At 56.3% G+C, this 14993-nt stretch overlaps 2 protein-coding genes across 2 annotated transcripts; one reads left to right on the top strand and one right to left on the bottom strand.

Moving 5' to 3' along the window:
• Window positions 1–697: 697 nt before the first annotated feature.
• Window positions 698–1345, bottom strand: RPP25 (ribonuclease P and MRP subunit p25). Its single transcript, XM_065642121.1, has one exon. The coding sequence runs from the start codon at window positions 1343–1345 to the stop codon at window positions 698–700; it is 648 nt and encodes a 215-aa protein (XP_065498193.1).
• Window positions 1346–7372: 6027 nt separating this feature from the next.
• On the top strand, window positions 7373–14991 carry SCAMP5 (secretory carrier membrane protein 5). The gene is made up of 7 exons (XM_065641675.1): window positions 7373–7458; window positions 8844–8920; window positions 9171–9299; window positions 11098–11254; window positions 12005–12106; window positions 12286–12403; window positions 13073–14991. Exons 2-7 carry the CDS (start codon window positions 8914–8916, stop codon window positions 13265–13267), a joined length of 708 nt encoding a protein of 235 aa, XP_065497747.1. The 5' UTR covers window positions 7373–7458; window positions 8844–8913; the 3' UTR covers window positions 13268–14991.
• Window positions 14992–14993: the final 2 nt, after the last annotated feature.

Genomic DNA, 14993 nt, shown 5'->3' with positions numbered 1-14993 from the left:
CTGAATATCCGACATGGGGAGGAGAATAATTGTTTTATTTTCTTCTGCTGTCCCCCAGGGAGAAAGCGGCCCGTCTGCTCATGGGAGTGTTTTGTTCGGGATGACTCGCGGCTCCACAGGGCGCTGAGCCCAGCATTAATAAACCTGACAGCTCTTCTCCGGACGTAATCGCAGCGGTTTTGACAATGAAGGTGTTACTCCAACGGGCTTGGGGCAAAACTGTCGCTCCTGATGGCTGAGACTCCGCAGTGGGGAGCGATGATGTGCAGCCGCCATCCCCGCTCTGGGCAGCCCTCGGTGACAGGCAGCAGGCGCTCTGGCTCCGTGGGGTCACTGGGGGGGGGGACATTGCCTCTGGGGGGCTGAACGTGGGGCTAGCGGCTCCCCAAAACACATCCCTCCCTGCTTCAGTCCGTAACCAAGGGCTGGCAGGTTTAACTCTTTAACCCTCACCCCAAATCTGGGGACATGGTGCCCCCCCCAGCTGCAAGCCCCCATGCACGGGGTTCACCTGGAGCAGCAGGTGGGGGACCCTGCAGCACACCAGTGACCCCAAAACAAGCACTGTGCCTTTATCTACAGCAAAGCAGCTAAAAACCCCCCAGAGTTTCTTCAGCATATAATCTCCTGCCTTTAAAGGGAGCATTTTCCTGCCTCTACACCCAACGTATGGCGGTCAGGGCAGGAGGTGGTGGGGTCAGTGGTGGTGGTCTGGCTGGTGGTCTGGGGTCCCCGAGCCCCTCGGGCTGTTGGGTGCCTGTACCTGCGACTTCTTGGTCAGCAGCTCCTCGCGGGGAGGTGGCAGGGGCCGCTTCAGCCCCTTGGCAGAGGAGCTGGATGCGTCTTCTGCATCACCAAGCTGCGTCCCCAGCCCGTTCTGGGGCTCCGGGGGCTGGTAGCCCATCTGGTTGGGGTCCAGGGGGTCTCTGGAGAGAAGGATGCAGATGGAGGGGACATTCTTGTGGACAGTCAGGCTCTGTGCTGTGCCACCGAGCATCGGGTCCTGGTTCTCCCAGACCTCCTGCAAGGTTTTGTAGCGCACCTTGGTGACCTGGTGAAGACCTCCCAGCTTCCGTTTCATGATCTCCACGCAGGTGATGGTCTTGGTGACTGCCCTGCCGCAGCCGCTGAAGACGATCTGCCGCCTGCCCTTCAGCTCCATCTGAGCCATAGCAAAGTTCATCAGGTTCCTGATCTTGCTGCCCTCCTTCACCTTCATCTCCACCACGTCGGGGGGCAGGTCGGGGAAGGGCAAGGGGCTCTCCTCCTCCGAGGTCCTCACCTTTCGGAAGTTCTCCATCCTGGACCGGGCGACGGGCTTGGCTCCCCCTCCTTCGGCAGCCATCCTTCCCCCTTTCCTGGAGGTCCGCTTGGGCTCCTAGCCCCCCGGGACCACGGCGGGGCTGACTCCACTGCCCTCCAGCCCAGCCTGCCGGAGGGCTGAGCTTAACCCTGCACCCCCGGGACTGCCAGCCCCTTCCCCTCTCCTCACCCGGAGCTGGCAGTGGGCTCGGTGGCTGTGCTGGAGGATGTCCCCTGGGGGAGACAGGGCTGCAGGATCCCCTGGGTGCCCCCGGTCGCTCTCAGCAGGGAGAACGACTGGCTCTAGCTCTCGGTGACGCTCGGGCTCCTCTGCTCCCACTGCAGCGCTCGCTTCTGCTGCTCTTTGCTTCATTCTGGACTTCAGCAGCCCCCAGAGCTGTTCGGTGTAATTAGCAGATCCTCCCCCTCTCCCTCCTCTCTCCCCCCTTTCTCCCCTCCTCCTCCTCTCGCTCAGCCTCCCATCCCAGCACCTGCCTTCATCCCTGCCCCGCACCCAGAGCCGGGGAAGGTGAAGGGGAGGGCAGGGAGCCCAGGTCCCCAGCCAGGAGCAGGCAGGGGAGTGAAGGGGAGGAAGGTGGCAGGCGAAGGGAGAAGCTCACTCTTGCCTTCATGATGCTCCCGGAGTCCTGCCCCCTTAAAGAGAACCTGGTCCCTTCTCTGGGTGCTTGCTCCGCTCAAGGACGCCAACTGCTAACTGCAAATGTCAGCAGAGTGCGGGCAGCGGGCCTGCCTGTCACCCTGCCGCCCTGGCAGCATCCCCAGGGGGATGAGGGGTCCTGGCCACGCTGTGCACTGAGGTGCAGGAGGTACTTGGAGAAAGCCAGCAGCCTGAGCTCAACCCTTACCAGCCATCAGAGAAGCTACTGGGACCCGCAGGCAGGAGGAATCCTGGCATATGGCACCGTGGCTGTGCCTGGCTGCGGGGCTGGGACGTGCACCGAGCACACCGGGGCTCTGCTCCCCCTAGACCCCACAGCCTCAGCCCTGGCTCAAACATCTCCATCCCAAAAGCCCTGAAGAGCAGATGTCATGGCAGAGCCGGTTTTCACGGGTGGTTTACCTCCATCCTCCTCCTCCTTTCCCATTCCTGCTCTCCACTGCTTTCCCAGACCCTGTCCCTTGCTCATCTCCATGTCCCCAACATGGGTCACCATCATATTTACTACCTGAGCCCCTGGCAACATATCCCCAGAGATACCTATTGCAGGCCAGAAGCTGTCCCCTTTCTGCCCCCAGTCTCTGCCCCGGGCAGAGGCAATGTCCCTGCTCCTGTCACCTGCCTGTCCCCAGCACCCCCAGCCTTCCACCCGACAGGCAGGGAGGATCATTGCACAGTGGAAAGACATGCAGAGTATTGACTTGCAGTCAAAACTTATCGGCCTCCAGAGGCCCCTGGATTGTTTTCACTCAGAGCAGGGCTTGAAAAAAAATACATAAATAAATCAATCTATCCAATGGCCACAGAGGTGAGGGCAGGATATGGCTGTCCCCTACCAGCCGAGGCAAACCCCTGCATCACAGTGGTCCCCAGAGCAGCTTTCTGTGGGCACCGCTGCCCTAAAAGGGGGGCCAGGGGGCATGGGACACCCCCTGATCTGACCACCAGGCTGGGGTCTGGGGTTCTGCGGGCGATGGGAGGAGAGTGCCAGTGTGTCACCCACGTGGGATGGGACACTCCATCCACGCAGTGTCCCACTGTGCTGGAAAACGCGAGGGGACGGAAAGCAGCTTTTCCTGACCCAGCTGACACCCCGCCAGGCCCTTTGACACAGAAGGGGAAACTGAGGCAGGGCACAGAACACTCCCAGGCTCACCCCCAGGGCCAGATTCAGGCTTTGAGCATCCCCCAAGCCCTGTGGCAGCGAGCATGCCTGCTCGCTGCGCTTCCACCGTGAATCCCTCACTCATATGAGACAACACAATGTTGCTTTTTTTCCCCCCTTTCTGCTTGATGACTATCTGTAGCATCCTTGCTGAAGGCACTTGGCTCCTTCCTCAGGCAGGCAGGGATGGATTAAGCCTCTCGGGGAAACTGCTGCCTTCAAAAGATGCTAAAACCTTAGGAACATAATCAGGAAGGATTTTAGCAACCATTTGCAGGGCATGCGCGGTTGAGGGAGCCAAGAAATCCCTCCAAGTGGTTATTCAAGTGTACAAACAGCTGCCGGCAGCACAGGAGGGTCCTGCGGCCACTGAGGGCTGCTTGGCACCAGATGTATCCCTGGAGCAGGGTGAACCATCCAGCCCATCTTTCCTGGCCCAGGACCAGCTCTTGCCTCCCATGACCCATTTTGTGTGGCGTCAGGGCACCTTCCTCACCCATCAGACAATGGAAGCAGCAGCAGCTTCTCCCCACTGCTGCCTCTAATTGTTGCTTAACAAATTCTGCTTATTGCAGCCTCCGAAATGGAGGCAGAGGAGGCGCAATCACAACCGAGGCTTTCTGCATCCCTCCAAGGGCTGCGGAGGGTGCGTTCCCCCTACGGCTAAGGCTACGGTGCGGGGGGCATTAATGACAGGGTCTTGCTTTTCCTCTGCAGTGCTTAAAATGTAAATGCAATTCATTATTAGCAACTCCATCGCTAATTACCTTCTGAAGCCATTCATTAGCCTGTCAGCTTATTTGTTGGAGGACAACAGAGTGGATCGGTTGTTCCAAGTGAAGGAATAGCTGAAATGAGCTCAGCCGCAGGGAGCAGGGGTTATGAGAGGGAGGAGAGCGGGGATGCGGGGACACAAAGGCACAGGCAGCCCCAGCCATGGGGGGACCAGCAGAAAACCACTGGGAGAGAGAATGTGGAATCAGTTAAAATGGAGAAGAGGCAGATGGCAAAGGCAGGAATGGAAAACAAAAATATGAATAAAGCAAGTACACCCTGCGTATCATGTCTGTCCTCCCTGAGCACCCACTCTGATCACACTGGGACCCAGGGACTGGTTTCTTCCTCCCATTCCCTTTGCAGCTTCTCTCTGAGCATCCCACATCCCAGTGCCAGGCACTGCCAGCACCCTGCAGGGCCGGGGGTCCCATCCTGGGGGGTGCCCCATCCCTGCAGGACCCTCTTCCCTGATCCCCCAGCAGGTGTGAGCTTAGAAGGACCATTTGGCAGAGGAGGGCTGGCAGTGGCAGGGATGAAGAAGGCTGCAGGGGATGGTGTAGAGCCAGAGCTGACAGGGGACCTGGCCAAACCTGGGAAAAGGTGAAGGGGAAAAAACCCAGAAACATATTCCTAAGGGAAAGCACATCAGCTGGAGAGGAGCAGTAACCTGAGCCCCTGTCCTCCACCTGCCCTCTCTATATTTTCTTTCATCTGAGGTGTCCCTTCATGGGAGCAGTTCGGAAAGTTGAAGCATCCGATACAAGGAAAGACTTGGCGCCAACATCCACCTCTGCGTCACATCGGCCCAGCTCAGGTCTCAGGCTCTCATCACGTTGCACTCAGCTGCAGGCTGACACCCAAGCTGATTGTAGCTCCAGCTTGAGGTTACAGAGGGACCCCCGAGGTGCTGCAGTTGTGGGGTTCCCCAGTCCTAGCCAGGTTCTGGGAGCTGCTGCTTCCCAACACACACAACCCTAGACTCCAGGTGCTAGAGAAACCCTAAGAGCATCCTGAGGTGGTACCAGCTCCCCACTAACTAAGCCAACAAAGGAAACCCTTCATCCCTACCTTAAACAGAAAATAGCAGAGCTCAAGGTAATCCTTACCCTGAGTAAGCAGCAAAAGAAAAAGGGAAAGCCACCTTTTATAGGGCAAGTCTCTTTGCAGATCTACAGCACAATGAGCAGGGAGACACCCTAAGGGCCCTGAGGGTGTTAATAAACCCTGATGATCCTGATCAGCCCCATCTGGGACCCCCCACCCCTATCCTGCCCACCACCTGGGAACTCTATTTAAGCTCAGCCCAGGGGGCTTAGTCCTAGTCTGAGCTCTGTTGGGGCTGGTCTCTAGGTTAGCTGCAGCTATCTGTATGTCTGGGCTCTAACCCATGGACTGAACCTGACCCACAGGTTGACTTTGTGGCTTGGCTTTGAACCTCTCTACTTGCTGGTTGATCTGGACTCTTGGCTGAACCCACCCAGCTCAGGTAGTGTGGGACGAGCATTGGGCAACCCCAGTTATACCCTTGGCTCCCTGGGCATCCCCTGCAAGCAAGGGGAGCACACACCCCTTTGGTTTTGAATTTTTCTTCTTGTAAAACCTGCAGGCAGGTGGAAACACAGTGGTGCTAGGGCAAGGAACAGCTCTGCAGTTGGCCATCCCCAAAGTCTCAATGAGGTGGGAAGGTGCTGGGGGACCTGAGACAGGCAGAGAACCAGGTAGGGAACAAATCCTGATCAGAGGAAACCCAAGAAATGAGAAATAAGGACAGTAAAACCAGGACTGAGTTGAGTCTGCTGAGGAATCCTCCCCAGGGAGCGGGGCTGGGGTGTATGGCTAGCCTTAAATTCCAGGGCATGCAGGCAGGGCCAGCGCAGCTCTCCGGGTCTCAGAGCACCCCTGTAAGGTCTTGCCCGTGGGTGAGCAGTGATACTTGGTGAGAATGGGGATCCACAGCCACATCCCCTTCACCCCTTGCTGTTTGGTGTCCTGTCCCTTGCTCTCCTACTGTTGCACAAGGATGCATGGGGGTTCTGCTCTCTGCAGGGACCAGCAGCTCAGGGCCCAAGACCCAGCAGGAGCTTAGAATGGACAGCTGGGCCCTCAGATATGGGGTCATCTGTGGCATGCTTATTTTCCTGCTTCCCTCTATTTCACCATCTGTGAAATAGGTGTTTTCCCCGTTTCTGCCAGATTTCCTTCCTAGCATCCCTGTGGAGTGATGCCGTTCATCTGCCGAGGGTGTTTGGTGACCAAGGCTCACTGGTGGTGGTTTAGCTGCTTCCCTGCCCTGCTCTTCACCCCTTCCTATGGTGGGACATTGTCCTTGCTGACCCTTCATGCCCAATAAATCATGACAGTGTGCTGAAGCTCAAGGCTGGACCCCCAGAAGGGAGGGCAGTTTAGTTGTCAAATAAAACCAGTTTCATGACACTGCACTGACATGCTCCCAAGCACCAAGGCAGGAGGTCCAAGTGCTCCTTGTGATGACACTGAGGACAAGAGATACTGCCTGTGGGGTCCTCCTCATGCTGCTTGGCCTCCTCAGGGTGACTTGGGATTTATGTCCCCTTTAGAAGCTTTTTGTCCCTACCGTAAGCCCACCTGTGAGTCAGTCCAGCCCCTGTCCTTTGCCTCCCAACCTTAGCATGACCTGGGAAAGCAATCAACATATCCTCTGACCTTCATGAAGTTAATTACTGTACAGAGCAGCACTGGGTGTGAGACAGACCACTGTGGGAGCGCAGGAGGGATGATGGGAACAGTGGGAAGCTTCTTGCTCTCAGAAACAGTGGCGTGGGATTTTTGCCATCCTGGGGAGCAGCCCTGAGATGAGAAAAATAACAGCAGGGCAGCTCCCCTGGCAGGCCTGGGAGTGGGGCTGGTGGTGACCCAGAGGGAGAAATAATTCCCGTTGTACCGCCAGCACACTTGCTGCAGCACCTGGCTTTTCTTAGGCTGTTTTCTCACTAAAATACCAACTTCCCTGACCTCTCTTGCAGGGGATTGCAAACAGCCCGTGCCCTGCAAGCCCATCTCCTGTGTGTTTTGTGAGGTGCACACGCGTGGGTGTGTTACCTGCTGCTGCACCACCAGCCCCGTTGTGCTTGGTTAAAGGATTAATAAGGTGGATTAAAAAGTAGTAATAGTTGCAAAATGCTGGACAGTGTGACGGCTGTGACACAGAAAGCAGGGCGGCGTTCAACACTGCAGGACCCTGGTCTGGAGCGCAGCAGGGGGGCAAACGTGGGGTCCCTTAAATTGGGTCCCTTCCCACCCCATAGAGCCCCCAACCCTATGTGTCCCCGCCCACTCCCGGCGGCCCCGCCCCTCCCCGCCGGCGGCGCCAGGACCCTGGACAGCGCAGTCTACTCTCGCGAGATTTCGCGGCCGCCGGTAGCCGGGACCGGCGGCGGTCGCCGTAGTCTCGCGAGATCTGGGCCGCTGCGGCAGGAGCAGCGCCAGGCGGGCGCGCCGCCGCCGCCACCCGCCGCGGGACCGGCCGGGTCACGTCACGTCACGTCACGTCACGCGGGTGAGTGCCGGGGCCGTGGGGTGTGTGGGGGGGACACACGATCGGATGCTGCCCCCGAGCGGGGCGACCGCCCTCCGCATCACCCCCCGCCCGCTGCACCCCACTGCGGGGGGTGGGTGCGCGGCGTGGAGGCGCCCACGGCGCCGCCCGCACACGCGTGGGTGCAATCCCCCACCGGGACCGAGCACTGCTCGCCCTCCCCGAGGATCGCCCCGGGTGGGGCGGGATGTTGGGGTTTCTCCTCGGTGGCGCATTGCAATCAAACAAACAAACAAAAAACCACCCAAATTTTGCCAAAGCCCCTGGTTTTTGCACAGCTCCCGCAGCGCCGCGGTGGAGTGGGGGACACGCCCGGCCACATGTCCCCGCTGCCGGCACTCGTGCGTGGGGCCGCGCTGCTGCCTGGGGAGCCGCCCGTGGGCAGCCCGCGGGTATCGGGTTTGCTTTGCCCGGCCCGTGTCCTGCGTGATGCTTGGCGGGGGGGGCTGCCCTGGTAGAGACCCCCAAACCCCCTCCGAGAGCCCGAAGCACCCCGTGTCGGGAGAAACGTGCCCGGGAGAGGGCAGACCCCGCGGGGATGCGCAGGATAGCCATCTTCGTGTTCGTATTTAAAACCTCAGGTCTTATATTTTGCTTTAATTCTGCTTAATTTTCCCTGCTGGGACAGAGCTGAGCAGGGCACGGGCCGGGACCATCCTGGGATGCTGAGCTCCCCCCTCTCCCACCTGCAAGACACCGCGCAAGGTGCCAAATGATATGAGTAATCGTCAAGCCAGCACTCAAGTGACTCATTACTGACAATCACCACTGATTTTTTTTTTTTTTCCTTTTTCCTTCCCAGCTGATATTTTCAGCTATTTCCCTGCTCCCTCTCGGCCTGGTTTCTGGCTTGGGCTTGCAGAGATGGGAGCTGCGATGCCATCAGGAGGTAGCTCGCTAGTTCCCTGTGCTGGTTCTCCTTGCAAAAAGCAATATTAAAAAAAAAAAAAAAAAAAAATTGGTTTAGGGCCAAGTAACGAACTTGAGGATTTCAGACTGCCCACGGCTGCCTCCGGTGGGGCTGCATCTCCCAGGGCTGGATCTAGGTCAGGCAGGAGAGGGAGGTTAAGCCCGTGCCCTGCCCCACATCACTGGATCTTCTCTTAATCTCCTGCCTTAACCGGTGCATAAAGCCTCGGGCCCTAGAGACAGGGATTTATTCTGCTGCCAGCCAGGTGCCGGCAGTAAGCCCGGACGTGTGAATAGTGTAGAGTGTCCGCATAAATAAAACAAACTGCCTTCTTACAGCGCTGTCCTTGAGCTATTTTGGAGCTGGGGGGAAGGTGAACGCTCTTTGGGGAGGTCCCTGACCACTTCACATCACTTTTTCTCTCGTTTTCCTCCAGCTTTGGTAAAGCTCCCAGGTTTTTATCCCTAATTTTTCCTCTGGAACGGAGAGGCTGAGTGTGTGCCAGCATGGCAGGTACGGGGGGTGCGGCTCCGAAAGGGCCTGGGGCTGTAATGTCACCTCCTTGGTCCCTGGTGGGGTTACGGGTGTCTGCACTTGCAGGATCTGCAGGGCTAAATTTGTCTCTGTGCGTGTGGGTGGTTGTGAGGGGAAATCCCTAATTCCTCCCTCAATTCTTGGGGTTGAACGAGTCCAATTCAGAAGGCTCTTGATTCGCATTCAGCTCTGTGCGGTGCCCAAAGGCGGCGAAACCTTTTTCTTGCAGAAAAAGTGAACAACTTCCCTCCGCTGCCGAAGTTCATCCCCTTGAAGCCGTGTTTCTACCAGGACTTCGACGCAGAGATCCCGCCGCAGCATCGGACCATGGCCAAGCGGCTTTACTACCTCTGGATGTGTGAGTCGGTGGGCTCGGGTGGGTTCGCGTTTCCCTCTCTGAAGGGTTCTCCTCTGGAAGGCACCGGTCGAAAGAGCAGAGCGAGACCTGGGGAAGTCCTTCTGCTCCTCCAGGCCCCAGTGTCCCCTGTTAAAACCCCTCGGGGGGTTCCAGGCTCCAGGACAGGGTGTGGAGCTGGCTCAGCATCCGAGGGCCGTCGGTGACCTTGGTGTCGCACTGGAGCGAGGAGGAGACGGCTCACCACCCACACGTCCTCCTGCCCAAGGATTTACTCCCCTCTCTGACTCGCTGAGCTGCCAAGCCTCCCCTGGCTTTTTCTGGCAGCCGGGCTGGGGAAAAGGGCTTTTTCTGCCATTGAGAGTCCTCTGGCAGCGGCCTGAGTTGGAGATGCTGCTTGGACTGGAGGGCCAGGGTGCCTGCTCCCCGAAACAGGGGAGCGCAGGGCTTCTCCCAAAGCCTTGCGCCTTGTTCTTGCCTGTTCCTCTTGCATGCCTCTGTGTGCCGTGCTGTGCTAACAGAGCTGTCACTGTCTTCTAACTCTTAAAACTAGCCTGGGTCTCTTTTCCTTACCAACCCCGTGCGGGGAGAAGAGCCAGAGGGACAGATCGTACCCTGATGTATGTAGAAACGTACGTGTGCAGCTCAGGGCAAGCCGGCACCAGCGTTTTCTTTTTATCTTGAAGAACTTACTTCCTTAATCAGGCGTTTTCCCTGAACTTTGGAAGCATATCAGTGCGTAGGGCACACCCTGTGTTCTGCAGGCAGTTTATGGGTTGAGCTGGCACTGGCCAGGTCGAGTGTTCCTGCTTTCAGCACAGCGCTGGGCTGGCATCCCCTGCCCAAAACCTTGCTTCAGCTTTTGGGGACCGTGTCCCAGCGGGAAGGTGACCCTGGGGTAACGTCCCCCGTTGTGTCAGGAGGGTTAGTGGAGCTTTTCTATGAAGGGGGAGGAAAAAAACCATTGTGTTTCCCTAGAGAAGCTGTCTTGGGGGTGTTAAATCCCCTCCCCATCCCAATCTGGCCGTTCTTAATTTAACAGAGCTCGGTTCTTGCTCCAGCCTCTCCCACAGCACAAGCACCAGCTCTCTGAACCTGTTTCTCTCCGGAGTTCCTCTCTGGATCATTTTCTCCCCAACTCCTCCGCAAACACCCAGCCAGATGTGGGCACAGAGAGGCTGACAGGTCCCCGTGGTGTCCTTGGGGGCTCCGGGGAGCCGAGCGCCTGCTCAGCCCGGCCAGCTGAGCTCCCTCTCTTGCCAGCTGCAGCTCTCTCGCAGGCGGCAGTGGGAGGGTTGGAATTCTTGAAGAAATAATGAATCATTCTCAAAAATCGGAGGCGTCAGAATGCAGATGAGCCTTCTCGGCTTTGTCCTGTGTCTGCTAAGCTGGGCTTCATAGTAGCAGCCCTTGTCTCGCTTAACCCCAAGCAGGGGTGGGAGAAGCAAACATACCAGTTGCTTTCTGTTGGTGGAAACGTGCCCCAGCTCGTTGGCAGTGGAGGGACATGGCCCTTCTCTGTCCCTGCAGCCCCGGCCCTGCTTAAGACATAACAACTCTGAGCAATGTATATATATATTTTTTTTTCATTTTGCTCCTCAGCTCAGGTTAGACCCCTTTGGCTGAGCCTGGCGCCGCTCAGTTAAATTAAGGTAATTTACAGGAAACCCGTCTAGGTTAACACACTGCTGGAGCTCAGCCCCACACAGGCATCCATGGGGTCGGGGTCTCTGGTATCGCACCGATGTCCTCGCATACACGCGCTACTCTGCTGCCTCTGTGTGTGTGTGTGTGTTTGCAGTGAACAGCATCACCTTGGCGGTGAATCTCGTGGGCTGCCTCGCATGGCTGATCGGAGGCGGCGGAGCTGTTAATTTTGGACTGGCAATTCTCTGGCTCATTCTCTTTACGCCCTGCTCCTATGTCTGCTGGTTTAGACCTATTTACAAAGCTTTCAAGTAAGTGGTCACGCCTGAGCCCGGCTTTTTGTGGTCTTTTTTTGTTTGTTTGTTTGTTTTCCTTCCTAAACAGTTAGCACTTAGCTTGGGGCATTGCCTGAATATTTGAGTGAGTTTCTGCTCTTTCTGTCCAGCCCTTTAGTGTGACTTTCTAACCTTCAAAGCAAGAGTGTTTGGGATTTCCCAAGGTCCAAAACCCCAACCAGGCAATAGAAAGACCTGACGTGTGTCTCTGAGCAGCGTCGGGGGCAGCGGTGAGGATACAGCTGGGGTGCCAACTTTCCCTCCCCTCTTTGCCCATCCTTGAGGCTTCTTTTCTGTTTTTCCACGAGCCCTCGAGGTGCTTATGTTGATTATCTGTTGCTGCCGAGGTCGATCCCCAGGGCGGTATCGCCAAATGTACAAAACTGGGGGTGTATTTCTTCCCCGTGCGGGAAGGTTGAGTCTGACGGTGGGTGGTGTGCGTTGAGAGCTGTGTCCCAACGCAGATGCCCTCTTGCCTGGTGTGCAGAGCTGGCCGAGCTGTGAGGAGGGCCTGGTGCCCTGTGGCTTTCCCAGGTGCCCCCTCAGCACCTTCAGCCTCTCACAGTTTCTCTTTTGCCTATAGTTTTGCTCCGGTATCCATGGGCAGCTCCACTTCTCGCCCTCCTCTCGCTAAACCACAGCTGCTTCTGCCCTGTGAGGGTCTGAGATGTGGGAGCATCTCCGTGGGGATGGAGGCGCAGGGAGTGACCGAGCCTTCTCTTGCAGGACAGATAGCTCCTTCAGCTTCATGGCCTTCTTCTTCACCTTCATGGCGCAGCTGGTGATCAGCATCATCCAGGCGGTGGGAATCCCGGGCTGGGGCGTCTGGTAAGAGAGATGCTGCTCTGGTGTCACACGCATGGACAGTCACTGTTGCGCTGGTGCTCCGGGCTCGTGGTGTTTGAACATCCTCAGCGCTTTCTGTCCTTGGGGAGACGGTTTGAGGAGCTGGGGTGCGTTGAGCCAGCGGGGGGGAGCCTGAGCTGGTTGTTTTAATCTGTCCGCAGTGGCTGGATCGCAGCGATTTCCTTCTTTGGGACCAACGTGGGCTCGGCCGTGGTGATGCTGATCCCTACCGTCCTATTCACGGTGATGGCTGTCTTCTCATTCATCGCTCTCACGATGGTACGGGTGGGGAGGAGAGGGGGGTGCCGCATTTTTAGGTGCTGTGTTCCTTCAGGAAACCCTTCTGAACCCCAAAGTCCTGCTCCCCCAAACCCTGTGCCCCCCAATCCTGACTCCCCACAGCCCGTACTCCAAGCCATGCACTCCAAAACCCTGCACCCCTAAATCCTGCACCCACAGATCCTTCCCCCCAAACCCTGTACCCCCAAATCCTGCCTCACCAAGCCCTGTACCCTAAAGCCCTAAACCCCCAGATCCTGCCCCCCCAAACCCTGCCCCCCCAAACCCTGCACCCCCAAATCCTGCACCTTAAAACCCTGCACACCCAGACCCTGAACCCCAAACCCTGCACTCCTGAATCTTGCACCCTCAGATCCTTCCCCCAACAACCTGCACCCCAAATCCTTCCCCCAATCCTTGCAACCCCAAACCCTGAACCCCCAAACCTTGCACCCCCAATTCTGCCTCCCCAAATCCCTCAACCCCAAACCCGTTTTCCTTGAAATCCCCCAAAACCTCCACCCCTAAATTGTTCACCACCAGATCCTTCCCCGTACACCCTGCACCCCCAAATCCTGCATCCCCAGATACTGAACATCCCCAGATACTGAACTGGGGCTCAGCGCAAGCTGCAGCCGCTCAGCGCCTTCGTTTTTTTCTCTTTTCCAGGTGCACAAATTTTACCGGGGGAGCGGCGGGAGCTTCAGCAAGGCGCAGGAGGAGTGGACCACGGGGGCCTGGAAGAACCCCCACGTGCAGCAGGCAGCCCAGAGCGCGGCCATGGGGGCGGCGCAGGGGGCCATGATGCAGCACGAGACGCCGTATTCGGCCACCCCCAACTACACCTACTCCAACGAGATGTGAGCAGCGGGACTCTGGCCTCGGGCGAGAGATCATGGGGAAGGGAGGAGGAGGAGGATGGCTGAGCCCAGTTTGTGCAGCTATTTCAGAAAGTCAGAGTGTACCATAGCGGTTCTTTTCCCTATTCTTTGTAATGAGATAATTTTGGATTTTTTTTTTTTCTTTCCCCCTGTTACTGTCTTATCTCTTCTTTTCTCTTTCATTTTTCATTTTGAAGAGGCCATGAGTTGACCTGCAGGGCTCTTTTTGTGCGTGGTAGTAAGTGTATGTTCACGTGTCTTCTTTTTCCCTGTGAAATAGTGTGTGGTGGTGGTTTTTTAATTCCTGTGGTGATAGGTATATGTTAGAACTACATCAGCCAAAATCCCCCCAAAAGGGGAAGATAAAAATAGCAACCAGCACCCACCTCCCCTCTTGGAATAAGCCCTGAACCACAGGTTTCCGACGTGTGTGAGTTTTCTCTTTCACTTGGTAGTGTCCAGCCACTTGCTGCTGTCTCAGCAATCCTGGGAATTCTCCCTTCTCTTTTGCTTTTTAACTAGGAGGTGGCTGGCTGATTTAGCATTTTAAAAAAAGGGAAAAAAAACCCAAAACCAAACCCAAACCCTGAAACCTGCCATTGATATGCTGGAAGCCAAGAGATTCCTAATCTACACCTTGGCTCAGGATCTACAACTTCTCTCAGTGCGCAGTGTTGTAAATTAGTTCACATTTTGATGTGAAAGACCAATTTTTGTGCGTGGCGGTGGGCAGGAGCCCCAGCGCGCTCTGTGTGCGTGTGTGCGTGTGTTGGGGAGCCAGGACAGCGTTTCCCTGCATTTTTTAAAGGCTCTGTTTTGAAAAGCGGTTACAAAACAGGCAGAGCGTTTCTCAGAGGATCTATTCTTGGGTTAGGCTCCGGATCAAATCGTGCCACCCCGTGCACAAACATATAGAACTGGTCTCACTGTACACAGTGAGGCTGAGTTTTGTCCCCGTTAGCTTTTGAGGCTCTTTAGGGCTGGTGGGAAGGCTATTATCGCTTGCTTGCGCTTCTAAAAAAGTGCAGTGAAGCGTAGCTGTGTATTTTTCCTGGTGCAGAAATCCCTGCCCAGGTCAGGGAGGTCAGACTTTAAATAATGATCTTGGGCCTTAGTGGGAGGCAGCTGAGCTCAGACTAACACCTCACGGGCTGTGGCAGCTGGGGAAGGCGATCGCCTCAGAAATGGGGGCTGATGGACACTGCAGGGCAGGAGGAGGAAAGTTCCTTCTCCTGGATGCTTTTCAGACTCTAAATGCACTTTAAATAAGCCAAATTTTTCTCCAAGTCCTAGAAAAGCAGCCCAAACAGAAGCAGATCCATCCCTGTGGCTCGAATTTCTCATGCTCGTGCCCGCAGCTTGCCAGGGTTGCACGAGTCCCCAGCCTGTCCCTTCTGGTGATGCTTGTCTGTGACTCCCACCCCCGAGAAATCCCCTCAAAGAGGAACTTCTCTTTCCCAGCAAAGCACCCCAAGAATAGTTTCCTTTTTAAGGGTATCACTTCAGTCGTTCTGCAGTAGGCAGTCGTCTCTTGGCAAGACTAAACTGCTAAAAATGCCTGTCTGTGTGTGCGTGTATATATATGTATAAAACGTTAAGGAGAAAAGTAATCCTTTGCTGAGCCTATTATGTACTTAATCAGGTTTAAATATTGTGCAATTCATTTATAGCTAGCCTAAAATTTACTATGCCGAATCACGTGCTCTGTC

Source organism: Caloenas nicobarica, chromosome 10, assembly GCF_036013445.1.
Source record: "Caloenas nicobarica isolate bCalNic1 chromosome 10, bCalNic1.hap1, whole genome shotgun sequence".
In the NCBI taxonomy this organism is placed as follows: Eukaryota; Metazoa; Chordata; class Aves; order Columbiformes; family Columbidae; genus Caloenas; species Caloenas nicobarica.
The sequence above is the reverse complement of the archived record's forward strand: the minus strand, read 5'-3'. Positions and strand labels throughout refer to the sequence as shown.

Bases quoted from the DNA above. Each gene is read 5' to 3' on its own strand.
- RPP25 (XM_065642121.1), bottom strand. From the start codon at position 1,345: ATGGCTGCCGAAGGAGGGGGAGCCAAGCCCGTCGCCCGGTCCAGGATG.
- SCAMP5 (XM_065641675.1), top strand. The intron at 9,300-11,097 runs GTGAGTCGGTGG...GTGTGTTTGCAG, and splicing joins GCTTTACTACCTCTGGATGT to TGAACAGCATCACCTTGGCG. The intron at 12,107-12,285 runs GTAAGAGAGATG...ATCTGTCCGCAG, and splicing joins ATCCCGGGCTGGGGCGTCTG to TGGCTGGATCGCAGCGATTT.